The 19,504-nt window shown below is 39.6% G+C and overlaps 1 protein-coding gene and 1 long non-coding RNA gene across 21 annotated transcripts in view; one reads left to right on the top strand and one right to left on the bottom strand.

Moving 5' to 3' along the window:
- TTN (titin) overlaps positions 1-19,504 on the top strand; it is a 274,540-nt gene that overhangs the window by 186,019 nt on the left and 69,017 nt on the right. For all 19 annotated transcript variants that reach the window (XM_070475948.1, XM_070475949.1, XM_070475950.1 and 16 more), the window contains 34 exons: positions 95-382; positions 493-789; positions 910-1,096; positions 1,548-1,663; positions 1,756-2,055; positions 2,175-2,474; positions 2,564-2,669; positions 2,759-2,955; positions 3,039-3,344; positions 3,439-3,717; positions 4,264-4,563; positions 4,667-4,969; positions 5,295-5,657; positions 5,941-6,243; positions 6,376-6,675; positions 7,166-7,462; positions 7,567-7,851; positions 7,945-8,238; positions 9,308-9,607; positions 9,719-10,027; positions 10,116-10,306; positions 10,698-11,127; positions 12,389-12,697; positions 12,831-12,979; positions 13,066-13,098; positions 13,195-13,324; positions 13,414-13,713; positions 13,796-14,113; positions 15,185-15,481; positions 15,591-15,890; positions 15,976-16,290; positions 16,376-16,524; positions 17,788-17,938; positions 18,028-18,309. In XM_070475948.1, coding sequence (XP_070332049.1) covers positions 95-382; positions 493-789; positions 910-1,096; positions 1,548-1,663; positions 1,756-2,055; positions 2,175-2,474; positions 2,564-2,669; positions 2,759-2,955; positions 3,039-3,344; positions 3,439-3,717; positions 4,264-4,563; positions 4,667-4,969; positions 5,295-5,657; positions 5,941-6,243; positions 6,376-6,675; positions 7,166-7,462; positions 7,567-7,851; positions 7,945-8,238; positions 9,308-9,607; positions 9,719-10,027; positions 10,116-10,306; positions 10,698-11,127; positions 12,389-12,697; positions 12,831-12,979; positions 13,066-13,098; positions 13,195-13,324; positions 13,414-13,713; positions 13,796-14,113; positions 15,185-15,481; positions 15,591-15,890; positions 15,976-16,290; positions 16,376-16,524; positions 17,788-17,938; positions 18,028-18,309 — 8,784 coding nt within the window. The remainder of the gene's footprint in view (positions 1-94; positions 383-492; positions 790-909; positions 1,097-1,547; positions 1,664-1,755; positions 2,056-2,174; positions 2,475-2,563; positions 2,670-2,758; positions 2,956-3,038; positions 3,345-3,438; positions 3,718-4,263; positions 4,564-4,666; positions 4,970-5,294; positions 5,658-5,940; positions 6,244-6,375; positions 6,676-7,165; positions 7,463-7,566; positions 7,852-7,944; positions 8,239-9,307; positions 9,608-9,718; positions 10,028-10,115; positions 10,307-10,697; positions 11,128-12,388; positions 12,698-12,830; positions 12,980-13,065; positions 13,099-13,194; positions 13,325-13,413; positions 13,714-13,795; positions 14,114-15,184; positions 15,482-15,590; positions 15,891-15,975; positions 16,291-16,375; positions 16,525-17,787; positions 17,939-18,027; positions 18,310-19,504) is intronic.
- Positions 2-10,211, bottom strand: LOC110144048 (uncharacterized). Of its 2 annotated transcripts, none has more exons than XR_002315784.2 (3): positions 9,967-10,211; positions 1,530-1,612; positions 2-1,038 (listed from the first exon to the last, which is right to left on the bottom strand). It is a non-coding gene; the product is annotated as an uncharacterized lncRNA (long non-coding RNA). The 2 variants fall into 2 exon arrangements; XR_011490928.1 differs by lacking the exon at positions 9,967-10,211 and adding an exon at positions 4,270-4,357.

Below are 19,504 nucleotides of genomic sequence, written 5' to 3' on the forward strand. Positions count from 1 at the left end.
GTACTTACTTTAGGTTTTTGCTTTATTAGTCAAGACTTCTGACTTTAACTCCACCTGAACTTGCTAACATCTTAAATAATCTTTTCCAATTTAGAAGCTCCAGAAATTTTCCTGGATGTGAAGCTCCTTGCGGGTATCACTGTAAAAGCAGGAACTAAGATTGAACTTCCTGCCACTGTAACCGGCAAGCCTGAACCTAAAATAACCTGGACAAAGGCTGACATGCTTCTGAAACAGGACAAAAGAATCACCATTGAAAACATTCCTAAAAAATCCACAGTGACAATCATGGATAGTAAGAGAAGTGACACTGGCACCTACATCATCGAGGCCGTGAACGTCTGTGGTCGGGCCACCGCCGTGGTAGAAGTGAACGTCTTAGGTAAGGGAGGTTCTCGTTTTAAAAATGAGCAAACTCATTCCAGCTACTTTTGAAAAGAAAACATGATTTTAAAATGTGGTTTTTTTCTGAGTATGTAATGCCATCCACAGATAAACCCGGACCCCCAGCTGCTTTTGACATCACAGAAGTGACCAACGAGTCGTGTCTTCTTACATGGAACCCACCACGTGATGATGGTGGATCTAAAATCACAAATTACGTTGTGGAGAGAAGAGCCACTGATAGTGATATGTGGCACAAGCTCTCATCAACTGTCAAGGATACCAAGTTCAAGGCAACCAAGTTAATACCCAATAAAGAATACATCTTTAGAGTTGCTGCAGAAAACATGTACGGTGTTGGTGAGCCAGTTCAGGCCACTCCAATAACAGCCAAATTTCAGTTTGGTAAGTTTCTCATTAATCAGTTAGTTTAAAGAAAAAAAAAAGGATGCTTATGTTAAATGTATACTTAGTTGTCATATTTGTATAAAGGCTATATAACCCATCTGATTATCCTGTCTATAGATCCGCCTGGACCTCCAACTCGCCTCGAACCTTCTGACATCACTAAAGATGCAGTGACCCTCACATGGTGTGAGCCAGATGATGATGGTGGCAGCCCCATCACAGGATACTGGGTTGAACGATTAGATCCTGAAAGTGATAAATGGGTTAGATGCAATAAGATGCCAATAAAGGACACAACATACAGGTACGCCCAAGCTCTCCATCACAATGTTAAGACAGCAGTGCATACAAATTTTCATTCTTTAGCATTCCTTTTGAATATATTGATTATATATTACTATAAAAATTTTAATGATCTGATCTTTTCTATTACCATGTAATTTCAAAAAAGACATAAATTCCATTGAAGGACACACTTCTTAATTTCTTACCATAAAATATCAACTTTATGAAAGTTCCAAAGTGTTTGGTCCTCCAGTATATTAACGATTATTATTATAGATATTATAATTAGATTGGTACATGTGACCAAATCTTGTGTGTGACCATGAAAAGGCAATTTTTAGTTTATATTGAAATATTTTCATTTAAATTGCTGAACCAATCTTTAAATAAATTACGTTCTTCTATGTGAAATAAATAGAATTTTCTGCTTTTCATCATGGTATTCAACTTACATTTTGTTCCTAATTCAGAGTGAAAGGTCTCACAAATAAGAAAAAATACCGATTCCGTGTGCTGGCTGAAAATCTTGCTGGACCTGGAAAACCAAGCAAATCAACTGAGCCAATCTTAATAAAGGATGCCATAGGTATGATTCATTCATTTTCTGTGATTGTTTTGAAGCTTATATTAATTCCTTTTGACAAACCTAAATAATGATTTCATTTCATTGGCTTGCAGACCCTCCATGGCCCCCTGGAAAACCAGTTGTGAAAGATATAGGCAGAACATCATTAATGCTGAACTGGACAAAGCCAGAACATGATGGAGGGGCAAAGATAGATTCTTATGTCATTGAAATGCTAAAGACTGGAACAGATGACTGGGTCCGAGTGGCTGAAGGAGTTCCCACCACCCAGCATCTGCTCCCAGGGCTCATGGAAGGACAGGAATACTCATTTCGAGTTAGAGCTGTGAACAAGGCCGGGGAAAGTGAGCCCAGTGAGCCCAGCGACCCTGTGCTTTGCCGGGAGAAGCTCTGTAAGTCACTTTTGATTATTTCATGTTTGCTATCTGGGTTCTTCTTAGTGACGACTAGAAAATTTAGTGAAGACTGAATATTGGACAATAAGAAATTGCCTATTTTTTTTTTCCTTCAGATCCCCCGTCACCACCTCGCTGGCTTGAAGTGATCAATATTACAAAAAATACAGCAGACCTAAAGTGGACCGTTCCTGAGAAGGATGGCGGGTCGCCCATCACCAACTACATTGTGGAAAAGAGAGACGTGAGACGGAAAGGCTGGCAGACGGTGGATACGACCGTGAAGGACACCAAGTGCACGGTGACCCCGCTGACAGAGGGCTCGTTATATGTGTTCCGAGTTGCTGCAGAAAACGCCATAGGACAGAGCGACTACTGTGAAGTGGAGGACTCTGTCCTGGCCAAGGACACCTTTAGTATGCTAACTTCATGTTTGTGACACCATTTACAGCAGATGGTCACTTTTCTCTCTGGTTTTTCTAACCGACGAAAATTTTGCTTTCAGCCACGCCTGGACCACCCTACGCTCTGACAGTGGTTGATGTGACAAAACGACATGTTGACCTGAAGTGGGAACCACCTAAAAATGATGGTGGAAGACCAATACAGAGGTAGAATGTTAATTAACTCATAAGGAAAAAATTACATCTGGCTGGAAATTCTTTATTAGTGTTAACAAAAATGCTTGTTCTTTCAATAGATATGTCATTGAGAAGAAAGAAAAATTAGGTACCCGTTGGGTGAAAGCTGGAAAGACCTCAGGACCTGACTGTCACTTTAGAGTAACTGATGTCATTGAAGGAACAGAGGTCCAGTTTCAGGTTCGGGCAGAGAATGAGGCTGGAGTTGGTCACCCAAGTGAACCAACAGAAATCCTGAAAGTCGAAGATCCAACAAGTAAGTAGTGCTGATTTTACAAAGGATATTGTCCAGAGTTTGATGATGAGATTATGGATGCAAACATTTCACTGTCTTTTAAGGTCCTCCTTCACCTCCTCTTGACCTGCATGTTACTGATGCTGGGAGAAAGCACATTGCCATTGCTTGGAAACCTCCGGAGAAAAACGGTGGAAGTCCTATTATAGGATACCATGTTGAAATGTGTCCAGTAGGCACTGAGAAATGGATGCGAGTTAATTCTCGCCCAATAAAAGACTTGAAATTCAAGGTTGAAGAAGGTGTTGTGCCCGACAAGGAATACGTGCTGAGAGTGAGAGCTGTTAATGCCGTTGGAGTCAGTGAGCCATCCGAGATCTCGGAAAACGTGGTCGCCAAAGACCCAGACTGTAAGAACACAGGTTCTTTTTACAATACACACAGCAAACTTTACTCCTGCATTGCATTTTGACATACTATTTTCTTCCCCCTTTTGGATTACAGGCAAGCCAACCATTGATCTGGAGACTCACGACATTGTTGTCATTGAAGGTGAAAAGTTAAGCATTCCTGTTCCCTTCAGAGCCGTCCCAGTTCCAACTGTTAGTTGGCATAAAGACGGCAAAGAAGTTAAAGCAAGTGACAGATTAACCATGAAGAACGACCACATCTCTGCACACCTCGAAGTTCCCAAGAGTGTCCGTGCCGATGCTGGCATTTACACCATTACCCTAGAGAATAAGCTTGGCTCAGCAACCGCCTCAATCAACGTCAAAGTCATAGGTAATCATTCTTTGATGAAATACCAGGCGTGCTTTACATGTTGGGAAAATTGGTTAACTCTGCACTGCTAGTAGAAATGGCTTCATGAGTTGGCTATTTGTAAACTAAATGTCCTTTCAGATTATTTCTTACCATATGAGAAGCAAAGCAATTCTAAAGAAATGAAATTGCTAAACTCTGATTACATTTGTTTACTTCTGTTGTAATTATTTGCATATGAAATAGCAATTTGAATAAAAGATATACCAAAAGAATGTTTAAATAACCAATATTCATTTATTAATTGTATTTTCAAGTTTTCATAATGTTCTCAACCAGGGGTGGTAACATTTTCTGCCCCTTCTCCCACACATGGTGGTGGACAGTGTTTGGAAATTTGGGGGGCCACTTTTGCTTGGAACAAAACTAAGGGGGAGCTACCGACATTTAATAGTTCAGAGTCAAGGATGCTAAATGACTTACAGTGTCCTACACAGAGAAAGTGTGTGTTCTTAATACCCAGCCTTTTCAGGTTATAATAATAGTTATCATTTTTATTTTTAATAGGCCTACCTGGGCCATGCAGAGATCTTAAAGCAAGTGACGTGACCAAGAGTTCTTGTAAATTAACTTGGGAACCTCCAGAATATGATGGTGGAAGCCCAATTCTTCATTACGTCCTGGAACGCAGAGAAGCTGGGAGGAGGACGTACATACCAGTCATGTCTGGTGAGAACAAACTGTCTTGGACTGTCAAGGATCTCATACCAAATGGTGAATACTTCTTCCGTGTTAAAGCTGTCAACAAGATTGGTGGAGGCGAATATATTGAACTGAAAAATCCAGTCATTGCTCAAGATCCAAAGCGTAAGTTTGGGTTGTGAACATCATAAAGCTAGGAGTTGTGCTTTTTTTTTTTTTTAACAAGATGGGTTTCCCTATATTAACAGGTTTTATTCTTGTACTCCAGAACCCCCTGATCCACCTGTAGATGTTGAGGTACATAATCCTACAGCCGAGGCAATGACTATTACATGGAAGCCACCTTTGTATGACGGAGGAAGCAAGATAATGGGTTACATCATAGAGAAGATTGCTAAAGGTGAAGAGAGATGGAAGAGATGCAATGAACACCTGGTCCCAGTCCTGACCTATACGGCAAAAGGCCTTGAAGAGGGAAAGGAATACCAATTCCGCGTGCGAGCAGAAAATGCTGCTGGCATTGGCGAGCCCTCTCGGGCCACTCCTCCAACCAAAGCCGTGGATCCTATTGGTGAGTCATGTTTAATGGGTTTGCCATCTTCCCATCATGAAAGAAATGAGAATAATGTTCTGTCAGACAGGGCTTCCCAGGTGGCTCAGATGGTAAAGTGTCTGCCTGCAATGCGGGAGACGCAGGTTTGGTCCCTAGGTCAGGAAGATCCCCTGGAGAAGGAAATGGCACCCCACTCCAGTATTCTTGCCTGGAAAATTCCATGGACGGAGGAGCCTGGCAGGCTACAGTCCATGGAGTCGCAAAGAGTCAGACACAACTGAGTGACTTCACTTAAGACATTTTCATCAGAACTGAAAACAATTATTGCTCTTAATCATTACAGATGCCCCGAAAATCATTATGAAAACAAGCCTAGAAGTCAGACGAGGTGATGAAATAGCACTTGATGCAATTATTTCTGGCTCACCTTACCCAACAATTACATGGCTAAAGGATGAAAGTATTATCACACCAGAGGAGATTAAGAAGCGGGTAGAACCCTTGGTTAGGAGGAGGAAGGGTGAAGTTCAAGAAGAACAACCGTTCGTCCTGCCTCTGACACAGCGTCTGAGTATCGACAACAGTAAAAAAGGAGAATCTCAGCTACGTGTCCGAGATTCTGTCCGACCCGATCATGGCCTATTCATGATCAAAGCTGAAAATGACCATGGTATTGCAAAAGCTCCATGTACCGTCTGTGTGCTAGGTAAGTAGGTAAAACTACACTTTGCAGTGGAAGAAAGTTAATATAAGAGTTCGTGGGGGCAGTTAAAAGGAGTGGGAAGTAGCTTCAGTCAGCTGTCCTCATTCTCATTTTCTTCTCCTGGCTACGTCAAAGAAAACTGACGTTGTTATTCAGTAGCTAATGTGATATGAAGACAGATGTAGGAAAAACAGAAGTTGATGTCACTGAAGCACATTCAACATTTACATTTTCCATTGCAAGCAGTGCTACAAAAATTTTTAACGTCTGTCTTTTAAAATATCAGATATACCAGGACCACCAATCAACTTTGAATTTGAAGATATCAGAAAGACCTCAGTCCTCTGTAAATGGGAGCCACCCCTTGATGATGGTGGCAGTGAAATTTTAAACTACACTTTGGAAAAGAAAGACAAGACAAAACCTGACTCAGAATGGATGGTTGTCACCTCAACGCTTAGGCACTGCAAATATTCAGTGACAAAGCTGATTGAAGGAAAAGAGTATCTCTTCCGTGTAAGAGCTGAAAATAGGTTTGGGCCTGGACCACCATGTGTTTCAAAGCCATTTATAGCTAAAGATCCATTTGGTAAGGTTCTTTAGCATCTAAACTTTGCCTTTTTATCATATGTTGCTATATACATTATCCCAGCTTATACACTTGAATTTTTATGTCATACTAGGGAATTAATTCAAACTTGCCTTTTTTTATTTTAATCAGAACCACCTGATGCACCTGATAAGCCCATTGTAGAAGATGTCACCAGTAACAGTATGCTAGTGACATGGAATGAACCAAAAGATAATGGAAGCCCCATCTTGGGTTACTGGCTTGAAAAACGTGAGGTGAACAGCACACACTGGTCTCGTGTGAACCGAAACCTTCTGAATTCTTTGAAGACCAAGGTAGAAGGCCTTTTAGAAGGACTCACCTATGTCTTTAGAGTATGTGCTGAAAATGCAGCTGGACCTGGAAAGTTCAGTCCCCCCTCAGACCCCAAAACAGCACATGATCCAATCTGTAAGTAATTCCTTAAGAAGAAAGAGGGTACTGCGTGGTCACTATAATTAACAGTACTGTTTACTGCTACTTTTAATTTCTAGTTTTCAAGTTTTGTATGCTTGAAAGTTGTTAAGAGAGTAGATCTTAAATGCTACTAAAAACTGGTAATTATGTGAGGGGATGGTGGTGTTAACTAACATTTCTGAGGTAATCATTCTGTAATATATACACATATCAACTCATCACGTTGTACACCTAAAACTTACATACATTATATGTAATATCTCAAAGCTGGAAAACAAGCTAAATACTAGCAGTAACTACAGACATATGTTGAGGTTGCAGTGTAAAATTATAAACATTTGTATATATACCTTAAAAGTTTCAGGTTGCAATATTTACCCATATTACATGTAACATACTGTGGGGAAGAAATGGGGTAGCATAAGCTACTGCACATTTTCAAACCGTCAGTGAGTTTTGATTTCTGTGTGTGCATTCATTCTAGCTCCACCTGGGCCACCCGTCCCCAGAGTCACTGACACGAGTTCCACAACGATTGAACTGGCCTGGGAACCCCCAGCTTTCAATGGTGGTGGGGAAATTGTTGGCTACTATGTCTATAAGCAGCTGGTTGGCACAAATGAATGGTCCCGCTGCACAGAGAAGATGATCAAGCCCCGTGAGTACACGGTCAGAGAAATCCGAGAGGGTGCTGATTACAAACTTCGAGTGACTGCCGTCAACGTTGCCGGTGAAGGGCCGCCTGGAGAAACAGAACCTGTTACTGTGGCTGAACCACAAGGTACTTAACAGGGACATGAATAAGATGATGGATATTTTCCCAGGATAAGATTTTTTTCTTCCCCATCTTTCTGGAGCTAATGTATGACTCTTCTCTTTGAACAGAGCCTCCAACTGTGGAACTAGATGTTTCTGTCAAGGGTGGAATACAGATCATGGCTGGGAAGACTCTCAGAATTCCAGCTGTGGTGACTGGCCGTCCAGTGCCAACAAAAGTGTGGACCATTGAAGAAGGCAAGCTGGATAAAGACCGTGTTGAAATAGAGAACGTTGGGACCAAGTCTGAATTAATCATCAAGAATGCATTGAGAAAAGACCATGGCAGATATGTGATTACAGCTACCAATAGCTGTGGTTCCAAATTTGCAGCAGCCCGGGTAGAAGTTTTTGGTAAGAAATGTTAACGTGGATTTCCATAGGGTTTTCTTTAAGCAACACTATCTTACTACATTGATTTTCTGTTGTCACTGTTTTATTTTTCAGATGTCCCTGGCCCTGTTCTTGACTTGAAACCTGTTGTAACAAACAGAAAAATGTGTCTGCTTAACTGGTCTGATCCAGAAGATGATGGAGGAAGTGACATCACAGGCTTCATTATTGAAAGAAAGGATGCTAAGATGCACACTTGGAGACAACCAATAGAGACTGAGAGATCTAAATGTGACATCACAGGTCTCCTTGAGGGACAAGAATATATGTTCCGTGTGATTGCCAAGAACAAGTTTGGCTGTGGCCCTCCTGTTGAAATAGGACCGATTCTTGCAGTTGACCCACTAGGTAAAAGAGAAAGTTTTGTGTTTATAAAGTGAATATTGATTGCTTGTAGTTATGTCATTTATGTATGGAGTTTTATGGCTTCAAATTCCCAAACAGTCTCCAGATTTATATCTGGAGTATTGAGAAAGGCAAAAACCAAATAACTACAAGCAACTGTAAGGATACCATATTTACTGTAATTTCAGTGTAATTTTTGGCATGGTTTTATGTGGTGAAAAACTTAAATCATTGGAGCTTAGCACAAATGAAAAAAAGACCAAAGGAAATCTCCTTGACTGGTATGAACAAATATGAAGCTCTAATATGGCACACAACTGGTAATGCCTGCTGACATCCCATTCTAGAGAGCAAAGTCTTTGTGGTTCCACAAGAGACAGAGGAATTATTCATCCACCACCACCACCCAAAAAAACAAAATTACCTTCTCACTGTAACAGCCCATCTCAAAACTGCTGCAGCTCAAGTTGTGCCAGAAAAAACAGAACAGAGTTGGACTTAGACAGTAAAGCTCTGCTTCTGGTTGCAATAATAGTCAAGAATGGACTGGGTCTAGTTTCACCATTCTGAGCTTATTCTTTCTATCTTATCCTTCAGTACACAGAACTATAGCAGCATCTCTTAAATTCTCTTTCCACCCCTAAAGCAACACTTGAGGCAACATGGTTCAAAATATATTCAGTAGACATATCCATTTGCTGTTAATGAGACAGGAATACTTTGCTCTCTGCTGGTCATTCAAAGCAAAATTTCACAGACAGCCCTCCTAGGTCATTAAAATTAGCTTTCTCAGTGACAGAGGTAAAACATCTAAAATGCTAAATATAAAAAAAAGGATACATGCACCTCAATTTAATCAATAATCTTGACTACAGAGTTTACCCAAAAAAAAAAAATTCTGCCTATATGAATTGCCTGTAATTTTGGTAATTAAGATATTTTGAGGATTTTAAAGACAGATGTAACATTATGCCAAATAGAAGCCTACTTTTCATGTAATTTGAAGTGAAATGTGATTTCATACATGAATATTTGTCTCATTCTTGTCATTTCAACCTACCTCTGATTAAAGGTCCTCCAACATCTCCTGAGAGGCTCACATATACAGAAAGGACCAAGTCTACCATCACCCTTGACTGGAAGGAGCCCCGCAGTAATGGCGGCTGCCCCATCCAAGGCTACATCATTGAAAAACGGCGTCATGACAAACCTGACTTTGAAAGAGTTAACAAGCGCCTCTGCCCAACCACATCTTTTCTTGTTGAAGATCTCGATGAACACCAAATGTATGAGTTCCGTGTCAAGGCCGTCAATGAAATTGGTGAAAGTGAACCATCCCTGCCTCTTAATGTGGTCATACAAGATGATGAAGGTGTGGAATCTATAAACATATTGGTCATTTGAATGCATTTTATCTCACAGGTTGTGTAAACATCCTTATGACTGTGCTGTTTTTTTCCCCCACTTGCCCTTCTCTTTGCAGTGCCTCCAACTATTAAGTTGCGCCTGTCTGTTCGAGGTGACACCATCAAAGTTAAGGCGGGAGAGCCTGTTAACATTCCCGCAGATGTGACAGGCCTTCCGATGCCTAAGATTGAGTGGTCCAAGAATGAAACTGTGATTGAGAAACCCACCGATGCACTTAAGATAACTAAGGAAGAAGTTTCCCGAAGTGAGGCAAAGACTGAGCTTAGCATTCCCAAAGCAACCCGGGAGGACAAAGGCACGTACACAGTGACTGCTTCTAATCGCCTTGGTTCAGTGTTCCGAAATGTCCATGTGGAAGTATATGGTAAGCGATATTCTTTCTTATAAAAGAATGAAATCCAGCATCTGTTTAAGAATTTCCTTCTCAGTCTCCTCCATTGTCTCCTTTTCAGATCGTCCGTCCCCACCAAGAAATCTTGCTGTTACTGACATTAAAGCTGAATCTTGCTACCTAACATGGGATGCCCCTCTAGACAATGGTGGCAGTGAGATCACCCATTACATCATCGACAAGCGCGATGCAAGCAGGAAGAAAGCTGAATGGGAAGAAGTTACAAACACAGCTGTAGAGAGGAGATATGGGGTAAACTCTTCTAAGTATTTTCTTATGCACATTAAAAGGACTTGAGTCTGAATAAACACCATTCTAGCATGACCTTGGAATTTAATGATTAAACTTAAAACTCCACACAAAAATCCTTAGTTTTTAGCACCTTGCACATAAGGCCCCTTAGTAATTTCTATTTGATATACAGATTCTCTTTTACTTGAGAGACAAATTATTAGGTTCAATAAATGTATACATTCTCATTTTAAAAGACTCTCCATGTTTAAGTGTATGTACTCAGATAATTGAGTCTATAGATTTATTTCTTTTTACAGTCTTCCCCTATCAAATGACTTGAATTTTAAAACAAGTGAAAATCAACATAAGTATATTGTTTTTAAGAGATTATTTTTCATCTGATTTCTAGATCTGGAAACTTATCCCCAATGGTCAGTATGAGTTCCGAGTTAGGGCAGTGAATAAATATGGAATCAGTGATGAATGCAAATCAGATAAAGTGGTCATTCAAGATCCTTACCGCACTCCTGGACCTCCGGGAAAACCAAAAGTTCTGGAGCGCACCAAAGGGTCGATGCTAGTGAGCTGGACTCCTCCTCTGGACAACGGCGGCTCTCCAATTACTGGTTACTGGCTGGAGAAGAGAGAAGAGGGAGGTGCCTACTGGTCACGTGTTAGCCGAGCACCAATAACCAAAGTGGGCTTGAAAGGCGTGGAATTTAATGTTCCCCGTTTGATCGAAGGTGTTAAATACCAGTTCAGAGCAATGGCAATAAACGCTGCAGGAGTTGGCCCTCCCAGTGAACCATCAGACCCAGAAATTGCGGGAGATCCCATATGTAAGTATGCTTCCATCTCTGGAATATATCAAGGGCAGAGCCACTAAATGGATAACTGTGCTGTTAAATTTCTTGTATTTATTCTCGGCCAAGTTATTTTATTTATTAAAAGTTTTGTACTTATGTAGACTGTCAAAAGTATATATGTATGTGTGTATACACATATACACACACTAAGCACATGTATCTAATATGTATATATACATGTGTATGCATACACATAGAGAAACTTATAAGGTTTTTAAACACTTAGATTGAACCTAGTATTGTATGAGGAATCACAATAATAAAGACCCTGGACTATATAGCTCCTCTTTGCTCCCATATTTAAAATAAACCTCTGCCTCCTTAATCAGCTGCTGTGGAAATTGTCTCTCTCACTAAACAGACCTTCCAGTAGGAGTTTAACAGAAACAAAAGGTTGTTAAATTTTCAGTAATACATATTGAACAAAGATGTAAGATCTTCAAGCATAGTCTGTGAAGTCAAATAAAAAGCAATTCTGAAAGATCTATAAGCATATCAGTTCAAAAATTAAAATACTGTGGCCTTAATGATTAATACCATGTGTTGTATGTATGGATTTTCTGTGGAAAAAATTCAGCTATTTGTAAAAAAGACTTAAAATAATCTAAATCCTATATGGAGCATATATAAAAAATGAAGTATTCATTCATTCTGCAAGCTAGTATTAAATATATGCAATGTGTAAAGAACTATCTTAGGCACTGGAAAGGCCTATCATTAAAAAAGATGAACAGAGTAAAAGAATTTCTGTAATTGTAAAGCACTGTCAGAAATATAATGGATTGTTACGTGATGAGGGACAGGGTCAATGTCTACAATACAAGGCATTAAGAATCAGTTTGTGTTTAAAAGTTTACAGCTAATGATGAAGTCACTTTTTAATTTCATGGTAGGTTATATTAAGTTTTTAGTATAGAATATTGCAGAATCTCTTCAAAGAGTTCTCAAAAGTAAAATAGCTTTCACCAATCATGTGTAAATAGAATAATAATCTATCAGGAGCTAGCTAGTAGTCTTTCTATCCTGGTTAGTTGTTTGCTTTCTTTCTTTTAGCATTAATGCTAAATGAAAATAGACTTTCTTATATTTCTCTTCTCTAGAAGGTAATTTATTCCTTTGGCACTCCTATTTTAATATTTTAAAAATAAAATATGATCAGACATAGTAAAATATTCTTAAGTACATAAATCTAGCATCTCATCAGCTTCACGTTTTGATTTTTTTTTTTCATTAGATCCACCTGGGCCACCTTCTCGCCCAGAAGTCAAAGATAAAACAAAGTCAAGCATCACACTAGCATGGAAACCTCCAGCCAAAGATGGTGGCAGTCCAATCAAAGGATACATTGTAGAAATGCAAGAAGAAGGTAGTACGGACTGGAAAAGTGTAAATGAACCAGACAAACTTCTACCTACCTGTGAATGTGTGGTGCCAAACTTGAAAGAGCTCAGGAAGTACAGATTCAGAGTGAAAGCTGTCAATGAAGCTGGTGAATCTGAACCAAGTGATACAACTGGAGAGATTCCTGCCACTGATATTCAAGGTACTAGTCCTTAATCCATTTTTGTATTCATCTTTTGATCTCATTATGAAATTGATTCATTTACTGAAGATGTGTCAGTTACTTTTTTGGAAAAGGTGAGCTAAATCCTGTTATATTATCCATGGTATTACAGAGGTACCAGAAGTTTTCATTGACATTGGAGCACGAGACTGTCTGATTTGTCAAGCCGGCACACAGATTAGGATTCCTGCCGTCGTTAAGGGACGCCCAACACCAAAATCATCTTGGGAATTTGATGGAAAGGCAAAGAAGGCAATGAAGGTAAGAAAATTATAATTTTCTGCATTTCCCACTGACTCACTCTAAGGAATATTTACACTATAACTGACTATCTTATTTTCTAATAGGATGGGGTTCACGATATACCTGAAGATGCACAGGTAAGAAAAAAGAAAATTGAAATGATTTCAGAATCTGATTGACTTCAATACTGCCATTACTTCATTCATTGTATCACTACTGTTTTCTTTGTACAGCTGGAGACTGCTGAAAACTCATCAGTAATTATTATTCCGGAATGTAAACGATCTCATTCAGGCAAATACAGCATCACAGCCAAGAATAAAGCAGGACAAAAGACTGCAAATTGCAGAGTTAAAGTCATGGGTAAGAAAGGCTTTGAAAGTTATTATGGAATAAGAGCAAATTATTTTAAACAAGATAGCACTGTTTACATTGTGATTTGCATCCAACAGATGTACCAGGGCCACCCAAAGATCTGAAAGTCAGTGACATCACAAGGGGCAGTTGCAGACTTTCATGGAAGATGCCGGATGATGACGGAGGAGACAGGATCAAAGGCTATGTTATTGAGAAGAGGACTATTGACGGAAAAGCTTGGACTAAAGTCAATCCCAACTGTGGAAGCACCTCATTTGTCGTCCCTGACCTCATCTCTGGACAGGAATATTTCTTCCGCGTGCGGGCAGAAAACCGTTTTGGTGTTGGTGCTCCTGCGGAAACGATTCAGAGGACCACTGCCAGAGACCCGATATGTAAGTTTTTAAGTCAAAGATTAAATTAGCTTCCTAAACCTGAAATGTATTATTATAAACGATTCATACTTTATTTTTAAAGATCCTCCTGATCCCCCTATTAAACTGAAGATTGGCCTCGTAACAAAGAATACCGTACACCTATCATGGAAACCCCCGAAGAATGACGGGGGCTCCCCTGTCACCCACTATATTGTTGAGTGCCTTGCATGGGATCCTACTGGGACAAAGAAAGAAGCATGGAGACAGTGCAATAAGCGTGATGTGGAAGAACTGGAATTTACCGTGGAAGACCTCGTCGAGGGTGGGGAGTACGAATTCAGAGTCAAAGCCGTCAATGCTGCAGGAGTCAGCAAACCTTCAGCCACTGTTGGCCCCGTGATCATCAAAGACCAGACATGTATGTACCAACATGTGATTGGAGAAGGTCCTCTTTATGGATGCCTTCCTAGATACTCAAAAATCCAAAGTAAAAAGATGTCTCTGTGCATTGGAAGCTCCCATGGGTTGAGTCTGGACACGGGGCCTGTTACCTAATCACTCAGCTCCCACGGAATTATCTCATTTCCTTGCATATTTTACCTTTCCTTTACTAAAAGGAGATACCGTGTAGAATTTCCTTACTCTGATTTTTCTCCACAGCAGGCTGTTTTACTTACCAGTAGATAAAACAGTTCCTCTGCATGCTCCTCAAAAGGGGCAAAAAGTAACCAGTTATTTGCTTAGCAACTGCCAGGGCACATTTATATTCACAGTCATGTCTCTTTCTCTCTACTTGAGAAAAAGAAACTTGCTCACATATCATGATAACCATGAATAATCTGAGAACAGCATCAAAGGAGAGGACTCTGAGTGTCCTTGAGTTAAGATTACATGGGTTTTATTAAAACTATATTGACTTTTCTCTGTTTGAGAAAAAGACACATCCGTTTTAAGAGAGAAAATATCCACAGAACTATGCTAATAATTCTTCCTGTAATTATTGTTACCATCTTTACTGCTGTGTATTTGTTAGTTCTCTCTTCTAAACTTAGGAAAGTGGTAGTCACCGCCCACTTTGCATATTCTTATACTAAATTCATGAAAAAGGGGAAATTGCTCTGCCTCTACTAGCAGTTGTATTTCTTAAAAGGAAAATTCATCTCAGAACAAAATAGGTCCCCTCATTACTCTGAATATTAGGGAATATCATAAAAGAACTCCCAAGCCTAAACTACTTACTACAGTTTCACTTCTCTCTGCCCTTTTTCAGTATCTACAATCATAATGATTCCAGGTAGGAGAGAGGCAATAGCTGATACATAGCTAAATATAGGTCAATAAAGGATGATGACCACCTATGCCTGTCCCCCAAACTGGTACAAATTAGCTGAAGACAGATCTGTTCTTTATGAATTCTATTCAATACTTCCGATCCTTTAGTGTTTTATGTTTCTAATGACAACTTTTTTTTTTTTTTTTAATAATCTAGGCCCACCTGCAATTGAGCTAAAAGAATTCATGGAGGTTGAAGAAGGAACTGATGTTAACATTGTGGCCAAAATTAAAGGTGTGCCATTTCCGACACTAACCTGGTTTAAAGCTCCTCCAAAGAAGCCTGATAACAAAGAACCTGTTGTCTATGATACCCATATCAACAAACTGGTGGTGGATGATACTTGCACCCTAGTGATTCCACAGTCTCGCAGGAGTGACACTGCCTTATACACCATCACAGCTGTGAATAATCTGGGAACAGCATCAAAGGAAATGAGACTGAATGTCCTTGGTAAAGATGACATGATTTTATTAAAACTACATGACTTTCTGTTCATAAACGTAATATTTGGTTTTAAGATCTTTCCCTTAAAAGCTTTTCTTTTTTAAAACCATTTTAGGTCGCCCTGGCCCTCCAGTGGGACCAATAAAGTTCGAATCTATTTCAGCAGATCAAATGACATTATCTTGGCTTCCACCTCTAGACGATGGTGGGTCTAAGATTACAAACTATGTAATTGAGAAAAGAGAAGCTAACAGGAAGACATGGGTGCATGTCTCCAGTGAGCCCAAAGAATGCACGTACACAATTCCCAAGTTGCTAGAAGGCCATGACTATGTATTCCGAATCATGGCCCAGAATAAATACGGCATTGGGGAGCCCCTTGACAGCGAACCTGAAACAGCGAGAAACCTCTTCTGTAAGTATCACATATTTCACATTCAAAGTCATTATTGTCTTTGTTTTTCATAATTTCTTATAAATCACTGTGATTTTTGTCACAGCTGTCCCTGGAGCACCAGATAAACCAACAGTTAGCAGTGTGACTCGAAACTCCATGACTGTCAACTGGGAAGAGCCAGAATACGACGGAGGCTCTCCTGTGACCGGATACTGGCTAGAAATGAAAGACGCCACTTCAAAGAGATGGAAGAGAGTTAACCGAGATCCTATCAAAGCCATGACTTTGGGTGTTTCTTACAAAGTGACTGGTCTCATTGAAGGTTCTGATTATCAATTCCGAGTATACGCCATCAATGCTGCCGGTGTGGGGCCAGCAAGTCTGCCATCAGACCCAACGACTGCTAGAGATCCAATTGGTAAGCCTTCAAACCATTCCTTTTTTTTTTTCTTCCCAAAAGTACCATGGAAAAGTCAAGAATAATGTCTACTGGTTCTTTCCAGCACCTCCTGGCCCTCCATTTCCCAAAGTTACAGACTGGACTAAATCATCTGCGGATCTGGAGTGGTCTCCCCCACTAAAAGATGGTGGGTCCAGAGTAACAGGATATATCGTTGAATATAAAGAAGAAGGAAAAGAAGAATGGGAAAAGGTAGCTAAACTTGGCATGATGGAAATAAATAAACTGAACATAAATAAACTGAAAATAAACTGTAAATAAACTGAACATGTATAGTTATTCTCAATCCCATTTATTCTTACTTGTATTTTTTTAATTAAGAAATCAGAAAAATAGTTTAACTGATAATCCAGACATCTTATATAAAAAATTTAATCAAAATTTGTCCTTAAAGCAATTATCCTTCAATTAAAAATAAATTACAAAAAACTTCAGTTTTATTATTATGAACCTTTTGGCTCTAAAGCTTTAAAAAGTGGAATAAGTACAGTACAGTACAGTTTTTGCAATCATTTGACAATATTTTAAAGCATAATTGCTTCCATTCAATATTTACCTATAATATCTGATGCATTAAACCTAAATTGACAACAATTTTCCCAAAGAGTAAATATGCTGTTGTTACACTTTGGAAGGCTATTAAAACAAAAACTACAGTAGTCCCCTTCTATCCCCAAGGGATACATTCTGAGACCCCCAGTGGATGCTTGAAACCAAGGATGGTACTGAGCTCTGTCTATATACTATGGTTTTTCTTTTACTAATGGGCAGGTTATTGTTGTTTAAGGGATGTTGTTTAATTGCTAAGTCATGTCCGACTCTTTATGATCCTATGGACTATAGCCCACCAGGCTTCCCTGTAAATGGGGTTTCCCAGACAAGAATACTGGAGGGGGTTGCCATTTCCTTTCCAGATCTTCTTGACTCAGGGATCAAACCTGTGTCTCCTGCATTGGCAGGCGGATTCTTTACCACCGAGCCCCAGGAAAGCCAGGTGGTTCACTTCCCAAGCAGAGGTGGAATAGGATGACCCAAGATATCATTATATTGCTCAGAATGGAACTCAGTTTAAAACTGATCAATTGAGTATTTGTGGAAACTTTTTTCCATTTAGTGTTTTCAGATTCCCAATGACTTCTGTGGTAAATGAAACCACAGAAAATAAAACCACAGATAAGAAAGCATTACTGTATTCCAGGGGCTTCCCAGGTAGCACAGTGGTAAAGAATCCACTTCCTAGGCAGGAGACGTAAGAGACAACGGGTTAGATCCTTAGGTTGGGAAGACTCCCTAGAGGAGGAAAGGCAACCCCCTCCAGTATTCTTGCCTGGAAAATCCCATGGACAGAGGAGCCTGGCAGGCTACAGTCCATAAGGTCACAAAAAGTCAGACCTAACTGAGCACGCATATCACACAGTGTATTCTGATTATAAAATGCCTGTGATTTTTCCCTAGGCTAAAGATAAAGAAGTGAGAGGAACAAAACTTGTTGTGACAGGATTGAAAGAAGGAGCATTCTACAGATTTAGAGTTAGAGCAGTCAACATTGCCGGCATTGGAGAACCTGGAGAAGTCACAGATGCCATTGAAATGAAGGACAGACTTGGTAATTACTGATGTTTCTATTATTTTATCAATGTTCGCATTTTAGATTGGAAAGAAAAGCACACTGACTATTTTTAAATTGTTTTCCAGAATTACCTGACCTTCAGTTAGATGCCAGCGTCAGAGATAGAATTGTGGTCCATGCTGGAGGAGTGATTCGGATCATTGCCTATGTGTCTGGAAAGCCTCCTCCAACTGTTACCTGGAACATGAATGAAAGAGCTTTACCTCAAGAGGCCACCATTGAGAGCACAGCCATCAGCTCATCCATGGTCATCAAGAATTGCCAGAGGACCCACCAAGGCGTCTATTCTCTTCTTGCTAAAAATGCAGCAGGGGAAAGAAAGAAGACAATTATTGTTGATGTATTAGGTAAAAACTCGGTTTGTCCACACATCTTTTAAAAATAACATTTTATTTCCTCTACAAGAAAGATGTACTATTAAGAAAACTATATTACAAATATTTCGGAAAATAAGAAAAATTACCCACAATCCCATTGACCTCTATTAGCTTTTTTAAAAATTCCCTCCTTACTATTTATCTAATATATACTTTAACATGGCTGTATCCCTACTATGAAGTCCTGTATGCTGCCTTTTTTATATAGCATGCTACCATAAGCATTTACTGTATTATTTTTTTTCATTTATTTTTATTAGTTGGAGGCTAATTACTTTACAATATTGTAGTGTTTTTTGTCATACATTGACATGAATTAGCCATGGAGCATTTACTGTATTATTATATAGTCTTCATAAAAGCAACTTTCTTGCAAATGTCCAAGAATGTTTAACAGTTTGCTAATAAGGTTGACCATTTTTCATATCATGAAGTGAAGTGAAGTCGCCCAGTCGTGTCCGACTCTTTGCAACCCCATGGACTGTAGCCCACCAGGTCTGTGGGATTTTCCAGGCATGAATACTGGAGTGGGTTGCTGTTTCCTTCTCCACATAGGACCTGCTATTTATTATAATGATGCAAAAATCCCTTTGAAGCTGTCTGCATTCTAATCAAAGAGAAGCATCATACTGGGTTATCAATATTGCATTTCTAGTCCCTGAATATCGAGTTGAACTCTGCAGGGCTTGTTCTGGCCTCTCTCTGACTGCTGTCTTCCAGTGATTTCCTCAGAAAGTGAAGCCTTCTCACTCAGATCTCTCTCTCAGCATTTCTCTAGGCTTAGCCATACTCCAAACACCCAATTCTTATGTTAAAATAACCAGTTCTTTATTGAGCATAATTCATATTGTGAAACCGGTTTGTTTTTATTAATGAAAATGTCATGAAGAAATAATCTCATTGAGCAATTCTTCTGTCCAATGGCTGTTACTTTATGAACTGGTGTATTTCCAGGTTAAACTGCAACCCTCTCACTGGTCATTCTGAGATTTGGGGTCTTCTGTGCTACTCAGATTCACTGATCACCCTGAAAAAATTCTCTCCCCGCGCTTTTCCTTCTGGAAAGTAAACTAAACACAAAAAATAGTCATGTCGCTCCTCACCCTTCTCCTGTCTCCCTCTGTGCACTTTCCTCCCAACATCACCTTCTTATCTGACTCACAAA

Source organism: Odocoileus virginianus, chromosome 13 (genome assembly GCF_023699985.2).
Source record: "Odocoileus virginianus isolate 20LAN1187 ecotype Illinois chromosome 13, Ovbor_1.2, whole genome shotgun sequence".
Taxonomy (NCBI): Eukaryota; Metazoa; Chordata; class Mammalia; order Artiodactyla; family Cervidae; genus Odocoileus; species Odocoileus virginianus.